Source organism: Pyxicephalus adspersus, chromosome Z (genome assembly GCF_032062135.1).
Source record: "Pyxicephalus adspersus chromosome Z, UCB_Pads_2.0, whole genome shotgun sequence".
NCBI lineage: Eukaryota > Metazoa > Chordata > Amphibia > Anura > Pyxicephalidae > Pyxicephalus > Pyxicephalus adspersus.
This window is the reverse complement of record NC_092871.1, coordinates 72,752,744-72,775,750: the sequence shown is the minus strand read 5'-3', so window position 1 is coordinate 72,775,750 and position 23,007 is coordinate 72,752,744. Positions and strand designations below refer to the sequence as shown.

General features: G+C 38.7%; 1 protein-coding gene across 2 annotated transcripts in view; it reads left to right on the top strand.

Moving 5' to 3' along the window:
- SCAI (suppressor of cancer cell invasion) overlaps positions 1-23,007 on the top strand; it is a 344,415-nt gene that overhangs the window by 153,907 nt on the left and 167,501 nt on the right. For both annotated transcript variants that reach the window (XM_072429918.1, XM_072429919.1), the window contains exons 6-7: positions 10,499-10,595; positions 22,193-22,291. In XM_072429918.1, coding sequence (XP_072286019.1) covers positions 10,499-10,595; positions 22,193-22,291 — 196 coding nt within the window. The remainder of the gene's footprint in view (positions 1-10,498; positions 10,596-22,192; positions 22,292-23,007) is intronic.

Genomic DNA, 23,007 nt, shown 5'->3' with positions numbered 1-23,007 from the left:
TTGTTACAAGGAAAAGGGGTATGATTAATATACTATCAACACAAACCGAGGAGATAAATGGGCAAAAAACAAAACATGGACCGATACTATGAAATATTAGAAAATTTCTTTATTTCAATATTAAAAGAACATATTCAACCCACAACAGATAAAACCATTTCTATACTGACTGCAGGCTCTTTAAATCCAACAACAGTGGAATCCTATCTCTTCAGAGCAGATAGATAACCATAGTCTATGGTAACAAAGTAACTAGTTCTAACTTAATATAGGTTGAGAACCAACAAAGGGTTCAAGACAGGCAAAGCAGGATTTTAAAGTCACCAACAACACATTGTCCTAAAACAAAGAAATGTATTAATTACTGATTAAAACAACACACACTTGGGACTATACAAATAAAAAATTTTAAATGGAACAAACCATAACCCAGCCTAAATGGGGCCACTAAGCGAAACTTTGTAGTTCTTACAACAAAACATTCTTGTTCCAGTTCACCAGAACAAGATAAATCTCTGTCACTCGACACCTTTTGCAGTACTAGTCTTTCTCCCCAGGAGTGTTACACAATTGCAGAAGGTTTTGAATAATTTAGATAAAAGTAGTTGTGTTATAGTATATTGATAGCTTGAACAACTCCGGAGTGAGAGCATGCAGACACCAGGAAGTTAAACAACGGGAGCCACTGGATTATCCAAGATGATCGTAAATCAATAGCAACAGTGATTCTGCTTAATATACCTAGATAGGCAGCTTTTTTTTTAAATTAAATTCAGTTGAAATATAAAGAGGTTGCAATTTGAATTGTTCAAAGCTGACCAAGAGGGCAAGGTGAGGGCAAGAGGGTAAGGTGTAAAGCCCCCTGAAGGGTCCACAACATTAACCTACAATGAGAGTAATGAACCACTAACATACTAATGAATGATGGCAATTCATGGATCTGATCTTCAAGATCTATTGTAAGTCACTAATAACTGACATGTAAAAGTTCCTGGTCAACATGTCTGTGTGTAACACCCCTTCCTCCTGGGAAACCTCACCTAAACCTTATTATTTATATACCTTTGACTAAATCATTCCCTAAATATCTGTCACGGATAACAGGGATGGGAGGGAAACAGAAAGGTAAATACAATGGACTAGGCCTCCAATGGCTAGGGAAAAGGGAATGGTCACCCCTTACAGACACCCTAACCTAGCCCTGACTCTTGACCGTATGAATATCTGCTGATGGTGGGAATACTCATACACTGGAACCTAGGCCCTAGTAGCCATGCATAGCCCTAGGAGTAGTGACTGGGCTTGAGATTACTGGTTCCTTCCCTGATGAAAGAACCGGTGTCTCCCTGAGGCCTAGTAACAACCAAAGAACAACAAAACACCAAAAGTAGTTCAACTTATCTTAATAGCAACTAGAGAAGCAGGAACTCTGGAGAAGACAACACACCAGCTCTTCACATCCCAGAAGTGAATATCAACCGCATAGCATGAAGTGTGAGGCCAGACTAAATGGAGGAGCAGTAATGACCATCAGCTGCAGCTGATACAAGGGGTGTGGTCATTACAAACAACAAACACAGAAACAAGTAAAAACAAAGAGACGGTCATATAACCTGACGTGCAGCTTGTCTCACAGATCTAACTTCAGTCAACTGGTATGGACTGGTAAGAGGTAGAAGAGGGATAACAGAAACCCCACCCTTCCCTGTTTCTTCTCTATATATTTGATTACTTGATTGTCAGAAAGTGTCTATTGGTTCTTTGCATGAAGTCCACCAGTTACTACATGGTTTTACAGTCAACTTGGCTACAGTTCTTTATCTTGCTTTAAGTATTGTTTGATCGCTTTCTGGACACCTTGATTTAAATATTCTTTTTTACTCTATTTTATTTTGCTGTACAGTAATTTCTCAACATATCTCTTGAAGAAGCCTTTCGGCAAAATGTTTAAATTGCTGGACGTAAAACCCCAGCCTCCTCTGTTTCTTCTCTATATATTTGATTACATCTCTTTGGGTTGATGGTGTCTATTCTTATTATTAATTTATACCCAGTACTCTATAATGACAAAGTGAAAATATAATTTTTAGACAATTTAGTAGAAAAAAATAAATAAAATATCACTTTGGACATATGTATTCATACCTTTTGCAACAGCTCTTGAAATTCAGCTTAGGCGGCTCCTATTTCTCTTGATTTGCTGTGGTAAATTAAATAGAATGGACATGTTTTGGAATGGCAGACACCTCTCTATAGGAGGCCTCATCACAGACAATGCATATCAGAGCAAATATCAACCCATGAGTTCAAAAAAACTGCCCGCAAAGCTCAGAGACAGGATTGTTGCAAAGCACAGATCTACAAAATTCTGCTGCACCGAAAGTTCCCAAGAGCATCATGGCCTCCATAATACTCAAATGCAAGAATTTTGACAAAATCAGGATGCTTCCAAGAGCTGGTTGCCTAGCTAAACTGAGCAATTCAGGGAAAAGGGCCTTAGTGAGAGAGGTGACCAATAACTTGAAGAGATGGGATTACGTTTAAGAAGGCATAACTGCAGCCCTCCACCAATCTGGTCTTTATGACAGAGTGGCTAAAAGGAAGCAGCTTCTTAGGTCAAAAAACAAAAAAGCCTGTTTGCACCTAAAGGACAAGATTCTCTGATCTGATTCTTTTGGCCTTAATTCTAAATGAAAAGTCTAAAGAAAAAATGGCACTGCAGTGAAGCATGGTGGTGAAAGCATCATGCTGTGGGGGTGTTTTTCATCAGCAGAAACTGGGGTATTTAATCAGTATTGAGGGAAAGTTGAATGGAGAAAATGAGAGATATGCTCAATGAAAAAACATTCCACAGTGCTCAGGATCTCAGACTTGGCTAAAGGTTCACCTCCCAACATGTCAATAACCCAAAGCACACAGCGAAGGCAACACAGGAGTGGCACAGTGGGATAACTCTGTGAATGTCTTGGAGTGGACTAGCCAGAGCCTTAACTTGAACCCTATCAAACATCTCAGGAGAGACCTTAAAAAAGACTGTCCATTGATAGTCTCCATCCCCTAACTGAGCCTGAGAGGATTTGCAAAGAAGGTCAGAAAATGCCCCAATCCAGGTGTTCAAAGCTTGTTGCAATATATACTCAAAAAGACTGTATTTACTGCCTAAGGTGCTTCAACTAAGTACTATGTAAATGGTCTGGATGCTCACAATTAGGTTCATATATATTTGAGCACTCACATGTTTTGTTTTTCTACATCATCCACTACATAATTTTGTTTTTCTACACCATCACAATGGATCAAAAGGAAACAATTGAGATACAATTAAAATGTACAGGTATTCCTTGTTTTACGACTTACCTGTTTACTTACCACCCAAACTTACGACTGGCTCCTCCAACTAATACACTGTACAAAACTGTACAGTGTACATCCACATGGCATCTCTTCTTTGGTCTTCCGGGCTCCAGCTGTCTTCCTCCTCTGCATTCCTGCACAATCCCTGGTCTGCAGTCTGTCGGTGAACTTGTCTCTAACAGGGGCCTTACACACACAATGCTGCAGGCCGGGTCTTTTCTATGCTTCTCGCTTAAGGACCAATTTGCAGGAACGGAACTTGGTCATTAAGTGAGGAACATCTGTATAAACATTTTAGAAACTGGAGTCTTTTTATTACCAATTCCCTAATTTCAGGGGTACAAATGTAATTGAATTAATGAATTTAGTTGATAATATCATGTTCATTTTTTATATATTATTATTTTGATTTTAATACTTTAACAATCCTTTGCAGGCTATGACTGCCTAAAGTCTTGCCCAGACTTTGGGATTCCTCATTTGTAATGCTTTGCCAGGCCCTTACTGCAGTGGCTTTCAGTTGCTGTTTGTTTGAGGTTGTTCTGTCTGAATTTTGGTCTTGAGCAAGCAAAATGCATGCTCGATTTGATTTAGACCGGGCAACTGACTAGGCCATTGAAAAATTCAATTTTTTTGCTTAAATAAACTCTTGGGTTGCTTTTCTTGTATGTACCGGGGTCATCTGTATTGTGAAGCACCACCCAATCAACTTGGTTTTATTTGGCTACCATGATAGTCTCTTTACCTTGTTGCAGGCCACGTAAGTAGCAGGGCTATACACGTGAGCCCTGCCGGCATGCATCCATAATATAAGAAACATTACAGTGGAATCCTTTTAGGGAAGTGCATCCCCATTCTTTCTTATTCTGGACAGCGGAGGAGACATGCGAGAAAGATCCCCTTGCCAAGGTGATATGGAAAAGATCACCAGGGAAGATCCCCTTTGCAAGTGAGTGACTGTCATATAACACTAGGGTTTCATGTCCCTGAAATAAGAAGAACATTATTATTTTGCAAAGTTTGCAGTCCCTCACCAAATCCATTCCAGGTTTGCTAAACACCCAGGTTCTCCCATGATAGTCTATCTTCTCCAGTCTTTGGGAGCGTTAATAAATCAGGCCCTATGTCTCTGTACACCTCGGACTATATGTGACTGATTCAGTTCTCTGTCACATCATTATTAGTTACTTATGTTTCCTTTAAAAAGAGGGTGGTACAGACCTAGGAGGGGCGGAGCTATACAGAGCAGCCATGTTTTATGTCCGCTCTATGTTACCAGCGATGGAATCTTCAGGCTATGGGCACCTACGCACTTATGATCCCCCAGTTGATTCGGCGGGGGATGCTTACGGGGAGCAAAGGAGCACCTCTCACCCCGCAAATCACCCAAAGCCAGCACTGTTGTTGCAGGCCACATACGTAGCGGTGGTCATATTGGCTGCAGGGCTATACATCTGAGCCCTGCCTACAGGCGTCCATAATATAAGAAACATCACAGTGGAATCTTATAAGGGTGGCGCATTCTTTCTTATTTTGGCGAGCTGAGGAGACCTGCAGGGAAAAGCCCCTTGGCAAGGTGGAGTGGAAGAGATCACCAGGAAAGATCCCCTTGGCAAGTCAGTCACTGTCAATATACTGGGGTTACCACTGTTGCTTGTCCCTGAAATAAGAGCTGACTTAAAGAGCTAAGCTCTTTAAGTGGGGAAAATGAAGCTCCTTTTTCTTTATCTTCCTGTTTATAAATAAATAAATTTTTGATAAATAGATAAATTTGTTGGCAAACAGCATTCCCCCCCCATTACCGTCTTCACTGCAAATTCCACTCTCTATGGATCTTCTGGAAGGAGAGGTTTCAGAGGCAGAACCTTTATCCCCCTTGCCTGATCACGCACAGATGGTGTCTTACTACCATATTTTGATAAAAAATGTGATGGTCTACAAAATCTATTGAAATTACTCTTGCAACTATCTCCTTCAAAACTATTTGTACCTACAGTTGAATGGGAACAAAGGGTCAGCAACCTGAAAGAACAAGTGTTGGAATCCAATACCAAAATCCTTTCCCAAGATATTCTACTCACTTCAATGGAAACCAAACTAGAATTTCTGGAGAATTGGAGCAGGAGATCCAATTTACATCTAATCAGCATCCCGGAAATCAAGGGACATCATGTCATCCAATTTTTATGATGACAGCATTAAATCTTTCTCCCAGCTCATGGCACTGCATTAAAATAGCCCACAACATAGGCCCTGAACGCCTCAATGTTAATCAACGCCCCTCTGTTATCATGGTCAAATATTTCCTCGATGCAGATAAAGAATCCATCCTAGAAAAAATTTGGAATTTCCAGGTTGAGGGATTTGAAACCTATGTTCCAGGACTACTCCACAGAAGTCACACAAAAGAGGAAGAGAGGAAGAGTTTCTCCCCTATCTGCAAATGCTTGGTGGAGTTGAGGAGTACACTTTTAATTTCTATAGCCAGCCAAACCTAAGTTTCTGTGGCAAATCAAGTCAAAGCAATTTGACAATCCAGCAGATGCATCCAAAAATCTTCAACTGGCAACCATTCCCCCAGATGAACAATAATTGTTCAAGAGACAACTCATATCCTTCTTATATATAAAAATACAATAAGAGTTCCTATCGAGTTATTGGAAAAAGGCAAGACATATCAATTTACATTTGGTATCATATGAGTGATACCTGTTCGATTGTTCAGAAGCAGCAATCAGAAACTGTAGGATATTTGTCATGGAGCTGGTTCGGAGTTCAATACAATCGTGATAATATTTTATAATTTAGTTTTTGAAATCTGCTAGAGACGGATGACTGATGTACCAACCCAGTGATCATCTGTTTTTGGGATTCGTCTAGAGATATCTCCAGGTCCTCCTCCTATCAGGATAGATAATGTAGTGAGTACTCTCTGGGCGGGTCGTTAAGACCTCGTTAAGTTTGGTATATAGGGATTTGAATGGTGTAAGAGGGCATGCAAAGCCCCTGCTTATAGGCAGGGAGTGAAGGAAATGAGTCAAGTGCCTCACCCTCAAGAACCCCAAAGGCTTAGGGATCCCAAAGAAGTCAGTTCCTGCATCCTTGTCCAGGTAAGAAATTTGTCCACTAAGTCCACTAAGAAATTGTGATGCTTTGCAAATAAGTGTTTTGTTGTGATGCAAAAGAGATCTTCCCTGCCTGGAGCAAAGGCTGGAATATCTAATATAGGTTACTACCGTGATGGGGATGGTGAGATGTTTGGGTGGGTGAATACCCTTCAGCAGGTAGGTCCTATGGTGAGGTGGGCCTGAATAGGGGCCGTGTAAATGGAGTCCCACCAAGACAGTACTCCCAAGGATTCTGTGCCTTCCAATTGCTCCAGCCCGACCCCCTGTTTAGTTTGCATTGCACGCCCAGTCGACTACCTCGACTAATCAGGTTGTATGCCGCATAATATTTGAAAAGACCTTGGACCCCCAGCCCCCCTGCTGCTTTGGGATAAAACAGTATCTGTTGGTTGAGCCTGTGCCTTTGGTTCCCCTATAAAAACCGAAAGATACCGAAAGAGGGAGAGATAATATTGTGCTGGTAATTACAAACATAAGATCGTCAGCAAAAGCTGCAATTCTGTGTTTGTTATCTCCCACTTGCGTGCCCATAATGTCTGGGTGGGCTCTAATTGCCCTAAACAGAGGCTCCAGAGTCAGTAGGAGAATAAGCAAGGATAAGGGGTATCCTTGTCCCGTGCCATTATGGATAGGAAAATATTCCCACAAGAGGCCGTTGACCTTCACCACTGCTGATGGTTATATCTTTTTCTTTTTGTGCCTTATGTCTAATTTTTTTGTACAATCATTTCTCTTTCTGTTTATATTTCCCAAGAGAATTAGTGGTCTTTACAAGACAGTTTTTACCTGGGATTACGCTCTAGCTCTTTTGAGAGTTGTGTTATTGTCTTATTTCTTTTTTGGATGATTATTGGCTACTCACTGGGATGGTCACAATCACTTTTTTTTTTTTGTCACATTGTATAGGCTACATGTTAAACCCCCATGACAACTTCTTTACACCCCCTTTAACAGGGAATGAGAAGGAACAGACTCATTTAAAACTCATATCTTGGAATGTTGTGGGTCTAATTAGTCCCCAAAAACGCAAGAGTGTACTATTACACCTTAAGACACAAACCCCTGACATTGTGTTTCTACAGAAAACACACTGGAAAGAAGGGCAGGCCTTACTCTTAAGAGCCCCATGGATTGGTGATGTGAATTATACCACTCACAGAACCAAAATGAGAGGGTTGGCACTTCTTCTTAACAAAAACTTGCCTTACAAAATTATTTCCACAGACTTGGACCCTGAGAGTAGATATGTATTTGCACAGTTAAAAGTTCAGGCATACTTTACTCTCTCTACTCAGCTTATGCTTCCAATATCAACTCCTCTCCTTTTTTTACTAGCTGAAAAATCCAGATTTATTAGCTTCCTACAGGTCTATATAACTTTTAAATTGTGATTACAAGATTCTTGCAAAATTATTGGCAAATAGGTTGCATACTTTTCTCACAACTATATTGTCCAAGCACCAACGGGGATTTGTATGTAACAAGCACTCCAGTACAGGGATTTGAGCATCTATCAAAGCCACAGTACAAGCCACATGACACCCCAATTCCAGATTCATGTTGTTGAATCTGGAGTCATAAAAGGCCTTTGACAAAATTAAAAGGCCACTATTGAATGCTATACTGTCTAGCAGAGCCTTTGAACAGATATTCTCCTCCTACATACAGTATATTTATCACTGCCCGTCCACCAAACGGTTCATCAATGGTGACTTATCCAACGTCACCTTCTACCAGCACGCGCATACTCTTCCATCCTCACAGAAACCTATTCCAAGGATATCTTGAATATCATGTTTCTAACATTCCTGAAGATCTAGATTCCATACTTCTAAATCACCCATGCAATGATGTAACGCCCCTTAGTGTACCCCTATTGGTGCCTAAAAGCCTATTGGTGAAACGCATTGTAAGCACATTTGTAAGCAAGCTACTTGTTCCTGTATAGATATCAGTTACACGATTGTGTGACATTATGTACCATTGTGTGACATCTAAATATATGTTTGAATATTTGCCGACAAACCCCATTCTTTCCTGTTTTCCTTAATACTTATCCTGAATTTTTAAAAGACATGGTTGTGCAACCTGCAAGATTCTGACATGGACTGTCTTGATAAATTACCTGAAAGGTGTTCATGAATGTGAACATTTTTAACATATACATATACTCAGGGAGAGGAAGAATTATAATCCATTAGCAAACTGTTAATACAAATAGTTCTGTCTAAGTGATAAATGTGAATAACTATTGAATATAAATGTCTGACTGCAGTATAAGGGAGATTCTTACTGCATTTGTTTCCCCTAAAAACATATTAAAAAATAAAAAATGAAATTTGTAAATAGAGAAATGTACAAGTATTATATTACCTTAGCTTTATTTAAACTTACTGCTTTAACTCTTTCCTTTCTTTTTTTTCCGTTTTGTTCTTTGTAATTCTTCCCGATAACCCTGCCATCAAACAGTTCTCTTGCAAAAATTAGGTTATTATTCATAAAATGACATTTATAGTAGCTACAATATCTTTCTTTGTTGACTATATATATATATATATGTGTATATGGTAGGGGAAAGTATGGACTATCATGAGTAGCTACTAATGTTACTTTACACTTCATGAGCAATTAACTGAAAGGCTCAAAAAGCATCAAATTAACATTTCCTACAAGTTTGATCAACTATTCATCCATTTTTGTGCTCTGAACTGAAGTTTGCGTTTACAGATAGCTTTCAGTATTGAATATTTGCTTTTGCTTGTGTATGTTTGGTTACAGATACCTACAATTTATTGTATAATCTTTTATCTCTCTTTTCTATTCCTTCAAATAAAGACTGGAGATCATCCATGTGTTAAATTGTCACCCCACCCAAAACTGGTATTTTTCTTCTGGGTACTGTTATGTTTGATCACCTATGGCTCCTTTGTATGTACATTTTTGCAATTGCAGTGACAAAGTCCCTGTTTCTGGGTTCCGAAGTCCAACTACATTTTGTGGTGATTTAAACAAGTTTTCACTTATTAAAGTTTTCACGCCATTTATTCCTGATGAGTAATTTGCAAAGTGAAGCTTTCTACTCTAGAGGGAGGTGGGAGCAGGTGGAAAAATCTTCCTTATGGCATACCTAAGAAAAAAGTTGAGAATACAGATCTCCTTTGTCTGCCCACACTTGAAATATCAGTTTTGGGTACTTTAAATCCTTGAAACTTCATCTTACAGGAGGGGGATTTTGGACTGACATTTATGGTTAAAGTTTGAAAAATGCTAATTATCTGGCTTTAATGATTTGAAGTCACCAGTCCCGAACAATCTTGATTCATGTGGTAGTTGAAAGAAGGTCTGTATATCTCTTCTCTATTATTTTTACAGGTAAGTGACTCAAAAAATATTAAGGCCAAATTATCAGCATAATAGTAAAACTACTAGCATTTGCAGAGAAAGAGGTAAGCAATGGAAGACTAAGAACTTTTCAATTGCTTTCAGGTTTCCTCTATCATGACCTTGTCTGCATGTTATTAGTTTGTATTTTAGCGCATACCTGTAATAGAAGAAGCAATATACTTACTTTCCTTGCAGCCCTTTTGCTGATATGCATTTTTTTAACTCCTGAATGGCTAATACAAATATTTGACTCTCTGGGTAGGCTGATAACCTGTTTTCTTCTTTGCACAAAGGTATTTCCCTATTGACTCATACATTCTTTTAGGAGGTAAAAGCCAGAAGGAGGAGCGACTGCAACCAATATTCAGGCAATATTTGTACTGGCTGGCAAAAAGCAAAGGGAGAACACAAGAACGCACAGGCTTCTGAAGATGCAGATGTATAGCCTTTTTTATTGTAGGAATGCACTAATATACATACTGTACTGACAGGGTCACTTGAGATGCATGCAGTCTTGAAGGATAATACTAACTATGTGTTACCAGTTGCATGAATTCACATATTCCTATTCCTATATTGTTAAATGCTAGTTATCAAAACTTCTTTAGATAACTGCAGTTATTGTCCCTTAGACCTGAACTGGTTGTGAAGAAATTGCGTTACTATGCCCGCTTCATCGTCGTCTGTCTGTTACTCAATAAAATGGATGTTGTTAAAGACCTAGTCAAGGTAATTGATGGCCTGTGAGTCTCAGTGATTTATTTATTGCTGCTGTATTTTGTCACTGATTTTTTTTTTTTTTTTTTGTGTTGTCTTGTGATTTGGAAGTTAGAACACTGCGTGCAGACTTAACTCCCAAATTGTTGTATGTGCTTATCAGTGTCCATATTGTAGTTTATTGTGCAATTTTATGTTTCACGTCTTTACTTTTGATGCACCTGTGATATATAATATGAAAAAGGAGGATAAAGGAAAATGACCTATTGAAGGCTTTATGTGGTTTGAAAAGACAAATAAAGTATCTGTTGGCAAAACAAATTGTATAAATACCAAGAAAAAAGATTTACATGTATTGGGATAGAGTAGGGAAATTAAAAAATCATAGCTTTTTTTGTGTTTGTACCTTTGGGGAAATTACCTTTTTATTTTCTATCTAAGGAAAGTGTTAATCTTGGTTGGAAGGATTCCCTGGAGTATATATAGATTAATGTGCCAACCCTGGTGAGTACTTAGCAACTGAAGATAGTTTCTAACTCGGTAGAGAGAGAGAGAGGGTTTTCTGTGGCAAACAAAGCAAAATGAAACTAATTAAACAAAGTTGTGAGAAAATTAAATTGACTAGACACACTGGATAAAACCAGAGGAGGTTACAAGTAAAAAAACTTTGACCACAACCTTTTCTCAAACTGCCTTATGTCCTTACCCCCAACTCTCTCTAAGATAACATCTGATAAAGCTGCCTTTCAGTCCAACCACACTCTTTCTTTGGCTCTGGATAAAGTTGTCCCTGCCACCTTCTGCTAACCCCTGCCAACAATCACACCAGACATCTATAAATGACTGCTCCTGCAGCTGAGCACAAGTGGAAACAATCTGGCTTCAGTGCTTACTTCACAGACTACAAAGCCACACTACAACATCTGAACACTTCATTGTATCAAAGCAAAATTTTTTCTCCGCTGTCATATGCTCTCAAGCTTCCAACCCGCACAGCCTCTTTTCAACAATTGACTCCCTCCTAAACCAACACCCACCTTCCCTACAACTACCTTCACTGCCCAAGGCAATGCTACATACTTTAAAGATTAAAATGTCAAACTCAGACATGTCTCTGCTCACTGTGCCACTGCAACCATATCCACCCTTCCACCTGTAAATCATCACTAACCTCCCTCACCCCTGGTAAGTCTTCTATTTTCCCTCGCCTGTCTGGTTGACCCTATTCCCTATGATCAACTCTGAGACCACTCAGAGTTGTCATTATTCTCCCTATCCTGAAGAAACCCTCACTAGACCCCTCGGTACCTTCAAGCTACCAACCAATCTCCCTTCTCTCATATGTTTCCAAACTTTTTGACCACCTTATCACCAATTCTCTCCTTAACCAGCTCCAGTCTGGTTCTTGAGCTGCCCATTCCACCAAAATAGCCCTTTTGGATCTTTTGACATTGTTGAACACCCCCTTTTTTAAAAAATTATGAACTTCATTGGCTTCAGTGACACTTCTCTCTTGGTCTGCTTCATATCTGGCTGGCCTCTTCTTTCAAGTTTCTTTCAATGGTATTTCCTCCTTTCCTACTCTCCTCCCTGTTGGTGTTCCCCAAATGTCAGTCCTTGTACCAGTACTCTTTTCTCTGTGCACTTCCTCACTCGGTAGTCTCATTTTCTCCTTTGGTTTACAGTACCATCTGTATGTTGATAACATTAAAAACTATCTGTGCACCCCTGACTTATCTGCTTCAGTCCTTGATAACGTTTCATACCGTTTTCATGATGAAATGGCTGACAGGTTTCTGAAACTCAACCTAGATAAAACAAAACTTATCATCTTCCCCCCTGAAATTCTAAATCTCCCCCTGACATATATTCTAACTGTTATTTGTCCTTCCCCCCAGGTACATTGTCTTGCATCACCTTCGATTCTGCCCTCTCCTTTATCCCCAAATTCAGAACATTTCAAAATCTGCCCTACCTGTCCTAAGAGACCACCAAACTCCCTTTACACCTGCTTATCATGTCTGGATTACTGTAGCATCCTCCTCTCTGATATTCCGCTAACCTGACTCTCCCCTCCACAATCTATTTTTAATGCTGCAGCCAGACTTATCCATCCTTTCCTCTTTTTCTGCCTTTTCCGCTGCCTCTCCTTGTAGTTATATTTATTTATTTAATTTTACCTTAGAATCAAATTCAAGCTTCTGTGTAAAGAAAAATATATATTTTTACATAAACAAAAAAAATCCTATCTAACATATACTATGCAAGGCCAAGAAGCCCAACCCATCACCATGTATGTATTACTAACAATTACAATTCATGTAACAAAATCTAATAAAGGACAGAGAAAGCCGCTTACCCTGAAAGGTGGAACACATGAAAGGAACACCTGATGTTTCTTCTTTCCCTCATCCTGGCTTCTTCGTCAATTCTTGCTTTTCTCAAGACTTTGAATTTTCCCCACCAAGTGCCGAATTTCTTTCACTGCCACCTCATTAGGAAAGATTTTTCTACATATGCATACTGGACACCACTGCACTGACTATAAAAACTGTTTCAAGTTCTAAATCCTGGTGAGCCTAGAATGCTCCATATACCCACTCAGCATACCTCATGCAACTGGGACAGGGAATGCATAGAGCCCTCCCTACCCCTTGTAAACTTCTACATTGAAGGGGCATTGGAGCAGAAAGTGATAAATGGTCTCTTATGATTCTCTACATTCTGTTGTCAAGCTCACACAGTCTTATTAGGGCCAGTGCAGATAAATCTTCAAATAAAGATTACTGTAAAAGGCAAGCAAAGTCAGGTCTCAAAACTTCATGGAAATCTTTTCAATAATGATTAATCTCAAATCTGGATGTGAGCAATCCCTTCAGGCCAATGACCCATCAAAGAATTAGGACAAAATCCACCTCCAGAATTTTCCTAGAGAGGTTTTTTACATCATCCGATGTAATAAGTAGACTGTCCTGCTGTATCCTTGGCTTTTTCACATTTTCCCAATCATGCAAAAAAGACTTGAAAGGCTTGGAAAAGTCCCCCCTTTCCAGGAGGGAGGGTTCTCTGCAAGCATGTTACTAAAAATTAAATTTAATAAACAGCAGAGATAAGAATAACACCGGGCTGACCATACCTAGGCCACCTTCCCTTCTAGATATGTCACATTCCTCTTTACCAGGTTCATCTTGTTTCCCCAGAGCATCTGGAAGAAGTAACTGTATATCCCAGTGTACAGGAAAGCTGGCAAAAGACCTACAAAGCTGACAAGAATATCAGAACCAGGTAAGTTTGGATCAGATCAACCCTTTCTATGTATGACAATCCCCAATTCTTCCACTTCGCCATCTTGTCATCTGTAATCTCCAGCTTTCCCAGTTTAGCAGGATATATTCACATGGCCCAAATTGAATTCCAAAAATGTTAACTTCCTCCTGAGGTTCAGGGAAGGTATTAGGGAGATCAAAACTCACCTTCCCTACCTATCCATAAAAGGTCACGGTTGATCTTAGAACCCAAGGCCTCTGCATACTGTTAATTCTGTGAGACTCCCACCTGCGCCTCATCTGTCCCAGAGATAATCACAGATACATCATCAGCATAGGTGACTACGCTCAAAGGGCGCTTATGAGCAATGCTAAAAGGAACCCTGCACAACAGTCCACTTTCTTGTCTTCGAATGAAGGGGTTAGTTGCCATCATTTATAGCAGGGGACTCAGTGGGCATCCCTGTCACACTCCCGAGCTCACTTCAAAAAGATTTATCAATCTAGCCATTTCCAAGTGAGGAAGTTTTTTCCCTCCTCACAGAGGATTTTTAACCATTCAATAAATTTAGATTGTAAGCCGTATCTGCCAAGCAACCAGAGATATTCATGATTCACCCAAACAAAAGCTTTCGCCTGATCCAATGCCAGCAGATCTTTCCTCCAACCAACAGCCCTGCATCTCTCAAGGCCTCCTGGATAGCAAATACAGCTGAGTTTCCCCTTTGCAGGTGAATCACAGCAGATTGCCTCATGGAGGGAGGGAGTGAACCCTGTCAGACAGCCATTGCAAAAACCTCTACAATGAGAACATTTCCCAAACCTAGATATTAAAAAACACTCCATCTTGTCTCATTCGCGAGGTTTTATCCCCGAGAGATCCACATAATATGTTCTGAAGACATCCATGGTCCTTGCCCTGGATGTAACCAGGGAACCTGTATTGTCAATCAGACCCTCCACAGACTTAACTGCTGTGCTGTGTTTGTAATTCTGGTAAGGGTCAGACGAGTGGTATTTACCATAATTTCTTTCCGGAATCAAAGAGGCCTGTCTGTCATATTGGTTTACTCTCAAAAGAAGTTTTACCTCTGCGATCTGGTTAACTTTCCTTGAGACAAGTTGGGCAAACCTGCGCAATCTCTGATAATTTACATATTTATCACATTACTTTTTTTTTTTTTACCAAGGGATCTGAAAAAGCCACCAATCTTGCTTTTAAGCACCCACTGCTAAGACTTACTGCTACACAGGTCCAGAAAAGGTACCTGTGTCTGAAAAAATCCCCAAAGGATTGTCTAACACTCTAGTCTTTCAACAACTCTGGATTTATTCTCCAGATACCCCTCTCTCTGAGCAGAATATTTGAAGCATTCAGAGTCACAGATAGCATAAAGTGGTCAGAGAACTCCACCACATGAACCTCAGGGCCCATGCCCAAGTTCTCTTTTAAAAAAAACCTTATCGATCCTGCTTTTACTAGTCCCTCGCCTAAACGTGAATCCCGTGTCTTCTGGCTAAGGCTTAATGTGTGCACCCACCAGACCTGCCTGTCTAACCATCTCTTTTTAAAAAAATACTATCACATCCCAGCTTGTCTCTGAAACCTTTTCTGTCTTCACCTTCAAAGACGATCTGCTGGGAAGTAAAAAGAAAGGGCTTAACCTTGTTAAAGAGGCATTTCTTGTCCCATTTTGTCTGAGGTCCATCGCTGTTTATAAGGCGCAGGTCCTGCCCCTCCCCAAAAGCATCTGTAACCATACATCTCTCCATTTCTACTTCAATAATCCACCAACAAGTCACCGCAACTCCTCCGTTAGGCACAGCTGCAAACAAAAAAAAAAAAAACAAGGTACCTCCACTTCCTCTTTGCTAGGTGGATATCACCAGAGAACTGAGCTGGATCTCCTGCAAATATAACATTTCAGCATCAAACTTACTAAGCAAAAATAGGGCTGTGTCATGAACGCTTACAGATTTGATGCTAGTGACATAAATGGTCGCCACTTTCAACAGAGCAGGGACCACCATCAGGATGATTCCAGTAGTCGCCTCTTGGTCTTACTTCTACTCACACTACTTGAAGAATTATACTACTTTAAAGATGGACCCCCTGATTTCTCCATTGGTTCCACCACCCCATCCGACAATGCCTTATATTTCTTTTTTTTGCTACTTCCCCCTCATCCACAACCTCACCCGACTTTTTCCTCTTACCCCTTTTCTCACCACCTGCCAATTCCCTGTGTCCTCCACCTCCCTCTTTCCAGCCTTCTCATTCTCCACCTGCCCTAACTTTCTACCCAACCTTTGGGTTTAAGAGATTTTTTTTTTTTAGTTAACATTTTTGCGTCTCGGGCACAACTGAAACAAACACAAAAGGTGAGGCATGAAAAGAAGAGGGAACAATCCTATTCACGCTTCCCTGCTTCCCTTCCTATTCACCCTCTTCCATGTCCTTAGGCATCAAATCATCCACTACCTCTGGGACTGGGTTGTGCAGAGCCTCTGAGCAGTTGGCATAAAAGTGATATTCCCACCTGGCATATGGAACTCTTCCACACTACACTCCAGCTGAGTGCCCCCCCCCCCTCCACATTTGTGGCACTGCCTAGGCTTCCCTGGGTAAAAAGCCCCGAAGCAATCTTGCCCTATGAATGCAGAGGAGGAGACATGCTGTGCTACATTCCATAGAGCTCTCAATCCAACATTCGCCTTCCACGCTCCCATCAAGATGCCAAAGTCATCCTGCACTTTTCTTAATGTGGCCAAAATCTCTCCATACCTTCCCAACAACACATATATCTGCTGAGAGGATAGATTTATTTCTGGACTGGGTCTTCCCCAGGACTGGGCATGTTTCTTCGTCTGCAGTGGCACACAGGCCAGGGTGTTGTAGAGGTGTAGGAGCTCAGACACAACTGCTCTTAGCACACAGGGTTGGCCACAATGACCGTAGAGATTGTAAGTTCTGCCTGGACAGAGTCCTCTCTTCCTCCTGTGTCACTGTCTGGATCTCTCATTTGCAACCACTATTTAATGTACAGCACTGAGTAATATGTTGGTGCTATATGAATACTGTTTATTATTATTAAAAAAGTTTTAAAATTTGAAATATAGAGAGGTAATTTCCCCATGACTTTGTTTAATTTATTATAGTTTCGCTTTTTTTTCCCCCACAATGTAGAAAAAAAGCTCCTTCTGCACATGCCCATTCTTGCTGGGGCAGCCTGAAGACAGAATGGGAGTGCAGAGCCTCTGTGGATACCCATGTTATGCATCCCAGGAGGCTTTGCACTCCCATTCTGTCTTTGTCGCTGTGGAAATAAAGAAAGTAGGGAAGGGGCTGACAGATGCAGATTTAAGTCCAACAGAAGAGAAAATAGTCTAATAAATAACTCTTCTAAAATACATTAGAAATGTCTTTACTAAAAGAACTAACTTCCCTCTACACAACAATGGTATGCTTACTTTTTAAACAAGAAATACCTAAAACATGTATTTTAAAATGAGTCAGCACTAAAGCCTAGTGGTGTTGTCCAAAGCAACCAAAACAGAAGATGTGCCCAAATTGAGATTGTCTGCTTGTTTTAACATGGTTATTATAGTGTTTGTTTTACTAAACCTTGTGTATATGTGTCACTAGAAATATGTTGTGTTTGTGTAATCTATTACTTTTATTTACAAAACTAATTTTTTTGTAATTTTTCTTGTACATCCACAGGAGAGGAGATGTCATTTTGTAAAAATTTTTATTAACCCTATAGCTATCTAAAGATCTATATCATCATCTATCATCTATCTATCATGAATAGAAATATTGTGTACAATGTGATGTCAACAGTGGCAATAAATTTTTTTCTGGGCCCTCCTTGTGTCATGGTTGCAACAGAATGGTTTTGCAGTATTGTGTGCATGCAGTGGTTAGGTTAGTTGAATGTGTAGGCTTCAGCATATTGACCATCCTTTAAAATGTTTGTAAATTGCCTTTAAATACACTTCAAGTCTGCAGGTACACTATTTGTTCACTGTTTAAAGAGCATCATCTAAAAAAGGTAATGTGTTGCAGCTCAGTCCTTAAAGGTTGTGGCTGCATTAGTTTTTAAAAAAAAATTAGATTAAACAGATTAAATTAATTTTTTTTGCAGGCAAAAAGCTAGACCTGTTGATCCTGCCATAAAATTGTGTTTTTGTAAGTACCTGTAAACTGAACAGACCTTCCAACTATTGTTATCAGCTTTCCAGTTATCTTCTGTGAACTACAAAACCTCTCCCTCTCAAGTATTAGAGATGAGGCATGAGGTAGAGTGTGAAAATGCTGTTCCTCCAAAGATACAGTACAGTGGGGTGTGTAACCACCTGCTTATGTAGCCTAATGTGTGTTAAATCACTCCCGCTGGCAATGGTAAATAACTCTGCCACAACTCTGCTTTGTAACTTGCCTTTACATCTTTACATCAGTGCTGTCCCATTTTCTGCACTCTTTTCTGTTGATTACTTCACCTCACACTGCTAAGGATAACCAGGAAGAATGCCACCAGAGACATTTGCTGTCTGAGAACTGATGGTGCTAAAGTCCACATTCACAGGCGCTAGAAAGGAAGGCCTAACCTAAAAATTTACCCTAGGTGGACGGAAGACAATATCATGCCCCCTTCATCAATAAAAAAAATAAAATCAAGTCATGGAAGACAAAGGGTCCCCAGTGGGGACTATGGTACCTCTGCTTACCCTCTTCTCCTCAAATGGTGTTAAAACTGACCCAAAAAAAGATGAGTTTCTGTAGGCCATACCTAGGGGCAGCAAGAAATGATCCTACTTTTTTTCATTTCTGCACTCTAAGGTCTAGTGCATGACCTGTTAATTGACCTAGAAAACAGACTTGAATGCAGTAAACTTCAACTGTTCTGACTTAACCATAAACAATGCTAAAATCTTACATTTTCCCTGACTTTTTTTTTGAACTACAGAAACAGCTCTACCTCTAATGTGTGAAATGGTGGTGGAAGTTTCTCTGACAGTACTGGCATCCAGCTCCACAATGAAATTTTAACTACACTCTCCCCTTCCAATGATCCAGTGTCATACTGTAACATTTGCAAGACTGTTCAGGACAACCTTTGCTTTCTGTATTCTTTTCATTTGGACTGTCACACTATTCCTTCTAACTTTGTGGTAAAGCATCTGTTTCTATAAGAACCATCTCTCCCCAGCAACTACTTTTTTAATGTTACTTTCAAACACTGTGAAATCTCCTGTATATAATTCTACCTCATTTTCCTGTTACAAAAATAAAAACATTTGTATCCTGGAATGTAAGACTTTGTATGAAAGGGGGCATTTGTATCTCGGAATATAAGGGGACTGCTTTGTTCTTGCTAAATCTTAACAAGATACAGTGTGTCTGCAGGGGAAACACCAAACAAAAGGTAACGCATATCTTCTTTGCTGATCAACATAAAAAAATATATTTTAGTTATCACATTTCCCATTCCCAAGGTGCTTACTTTACCCATACATAAAAATATCTTGTTCACCTCTTTAAATACAGTGGGAGGAGTAGAATTTTACAAATCCCCAGTTATCTCTATTCTCAGCAGCTTTCTGTACAAATCGGGAGAATACATGGAGACATACCCATGATTGAATGTGGTCAATTTATCAAGGCCATACATATGGTTAATGGTAGATTTGGATCTACCCAGGATTCTATCAAATGACTCCTTGATCCTTTGACTAATCCTAGTGATTTGTCTGGAGGCACCATGTGGAAGCCTCCTAAATGTGAACTCACTAAAATCTAACAACCCTCAAATTAATGTGAGTTTTAATGAGAGATTTGACAGGAAGGCAACAAAATATCTATTGGACCCCAATTTGTCCACCTATTCTAAATAAATTACAGGATCTTTTAAACCACATTTCCATTATAAAAGACCAAAACAAACACATTCTTACTAGACATCAGTATTTTGAAGTATAAAGGTATTGTATATATAAAGGTAGGGATGTCTAGTACACTGTTTTTGCTAATCATTATATTTTTGTAAAACATCACCAGTTTATAGTTGCACACTCTGAATTGGCAATTGCTTTCATGTATCTGCCTTTTGGGGGGGGCAGGTGTTGATGGGCTCCCAGCAGAGATCTATACAACCTATTTAGATGGATTGCTCTAGCATTGCAGCAATTGATTATGGCATTCTGAAATCCTATTTGTAGTACTCTATCCTTATGCTTTGCCCAAAAAATTAGACATAAATTCCCTCAGGATTTTCACAATTATAATTCTGGTAATGGGATGAAATTACCAAAGGTCTATCACAGTTGACCCAGCTGAATGATTTGGGCCTTTGAAAAAAGATGGAGAATTCTGACTGGAAGAGTTATACTCCAACCACATGTTTTAATCTGTCCAACGTTTCCAAAGTAAAGATCTATTCTCTTAATATTCTGGATATCTTTACCCTCACCATGTCCTTTAATGCTAACAGTAAGAAAAGCATTATGTTTACAAGATAGAAAACTCTGCCCACTAGATCTAACATTTCTCTTGAAAAGATAAATATATCTAAGATGTAGGTCTATTTGTGGGTGGACAGCTGTTAGTAGGGTTACATTTTTTTTTTTTTTTTGAGAAATAATACATTTAACAATTTTTCAATTTTAAAATAGAAATTATCACAAGTAAAAAAAAAAAGTTGACAATTCAAGAGAAGTTGTTAACAGGAAAAAGAATGCAAAAGTTAACAAGACTTTAAAATAAACAAAATTCAGACTATCATGTAAAACAGTAAATTTAAAACAAAATTTGTGAGATAAAATATTAAAATACACAAAAATAATTGGCTACATAAATCCAGCATAGAACCATAATGGGTGCAGGAAACACACATTAGAATAAATAAAGGATGCCACAGACAGAAGGGTTAAACATATCCTAAATGCCCATACCACCTTCATGCAATTCCATTTCGTAAACAGACTCTTTCCCTTTTTACCTTTGGATAGAAACACCTTATCCATATATTTTGGAAATGTAAATTGGTACATTAGTGACGGAAGGTATTTTTTCATAAAAACCATGGTCATGATTTATTAAAGCTCTCCAAGGCTGAAGAGGATACACTTTCATCAGTGAAGCTGGGTGATCCAGCAACCTGGAATGGATTTCTTAAAAGTAATTTGCTATTTTTTAGCAAATGTTTTTTATCCTGGACCAGATTCATTTCATGTTTGCTGAATTACCCAGCTACATTGGTGAAAGTGTTTTCTCTGTAGCCTCAGAGAGCTTTTTTAAATCAAGTCAATGTCTTCAGTTTACACTTTAACTTTCCACTTAATACTTATACCTGACAGTCCCCTGGAACTCTATCTGACTGGAAGAACTTTGTTTATCCCCTCAATTTTTTGGCCTAGAAAGTATGACCTACACTCCTTGATACAGTAAAATGGTTTTAAAAAGTGTGTAAAATGGCTGGCCTGATGATCTATTATTAGCGCTTTATTTTTATCTGAACATTTCAGCTTTATTCATTTTTTCTACTGAATATTCTTTTGTACTGTAGAATGATGGATTTCAAATTGTTTGGAAATTGCCTTATAATGGGCAGTTAATCAACAGTAATAATTGTTTTTCAAAGATCATTGCTGCTGTCTTTCTTCCTTTTGATTGTGTTAACACACACCTGAAAGCTCCAGACTGCAAACTGCTTTTTGTCTGCTTTTATAGAGGTTGTCATACATGCTGTTATAAAATTATTCATGCGCATTTGATTAGCTAAAGTTTCGAATATCTAAGGAAGTGTTAGGGTGTACTTAATCGTTCACTTACCTATTCTGCATTTGATTTAGTCTTTTGCAAAAATATAATGTATATAGCGTTGTCAACTTAGGCGTTGATTCTGCAACAATCATTAGGTGTAAATAAAGAGAAAAAATAAATTATTAACACCATCCCACAAGGAATAGTAAGCTGCAATATATTACATTTTTTGTATTGAGATACTTTGTGAATACCTTTGTGTATGATTTGGCTGGTGTCCCAACTAAATAACACTCAACTGCTGGTTCATTAAACATCAGAGCAGCAATGAAGTTTGGTAAAAGGAAAGTAAAAATTTGTTAATTACACCTTTCATGTTATTGATAAAATGAAGAACTAGCAAATCTACTTCTTTTTGTTTATTTTTTTTTTAAATGCTGTATGTAATGTAATGCAAGGTAAAAAATGCATGCCTTATTTACCACGTTGACTTTAGAAAAATATATTTTACCTTACCTCATAGAGGATATAAAGGCTATATTTGCTATAGATTTATTTTTTGTTTCCTGCCATTTCAGGAGCTTTCCGATGAAATTGAAGATTATACACATCGCTTTAATACAGAAGATCAGCTGGAATGGAATCTGGTTCTTCAAGAGGTTGCTGCATTTATTGAGGTTCAGTATGCTTATCTTGTAAAGATATTTGAAAATATGATATGATTTGCTGAGGTTTTTGCTGCTTTGGACATCCTTTATAATGCTGGATTTAAAGGTTGAAAATATTGTAATTTATGCATTTATGGTAATTTAAATGTTTTAGCGGAGTTTTTTAAACTTGTGAATTTAAACATGTAAACAAAAAAAAGACTTTACTTGACTGGTCCAAACTTTGCTCTCATATTATTTTGTTTTTGCTTGTGGGTTTCCAGGCTGTAACAGAATGCAGTGGTAACCTGTATCCTCCATACAGCACCTAAATGATAAAATAAAACAAATAGTTTAGGTGGTTAAGTTAATTTAAAGTAATCTGGCAAACAATCCTGAGCAATGAAGCCCTTCTCCCACCTGTGGACATTAATGTGAGGGGACTTAAATTTTGCAACCTTACTTACATTTTTAAACATGTGTATAGGTAGGAGATAACATCCTCATTTTGTTTTTTTGTTTTTTGAAAATTGTTGATCTGTTGGAAATGTATTTCAGGTAGTGGTAGTGTCCAATTTATATTTGAGCTTTTTTTATTTATTTGTTTTTTTTTAAATACGATTATTTTTTACAACAGTACAAAAAGCCATAACAATACACATACAGAAATGTAGAAATTTTCCATATCCATTAAATAAAACATATATAAACCAACAAGATACATTGATAAATAACATCTCTCTCTC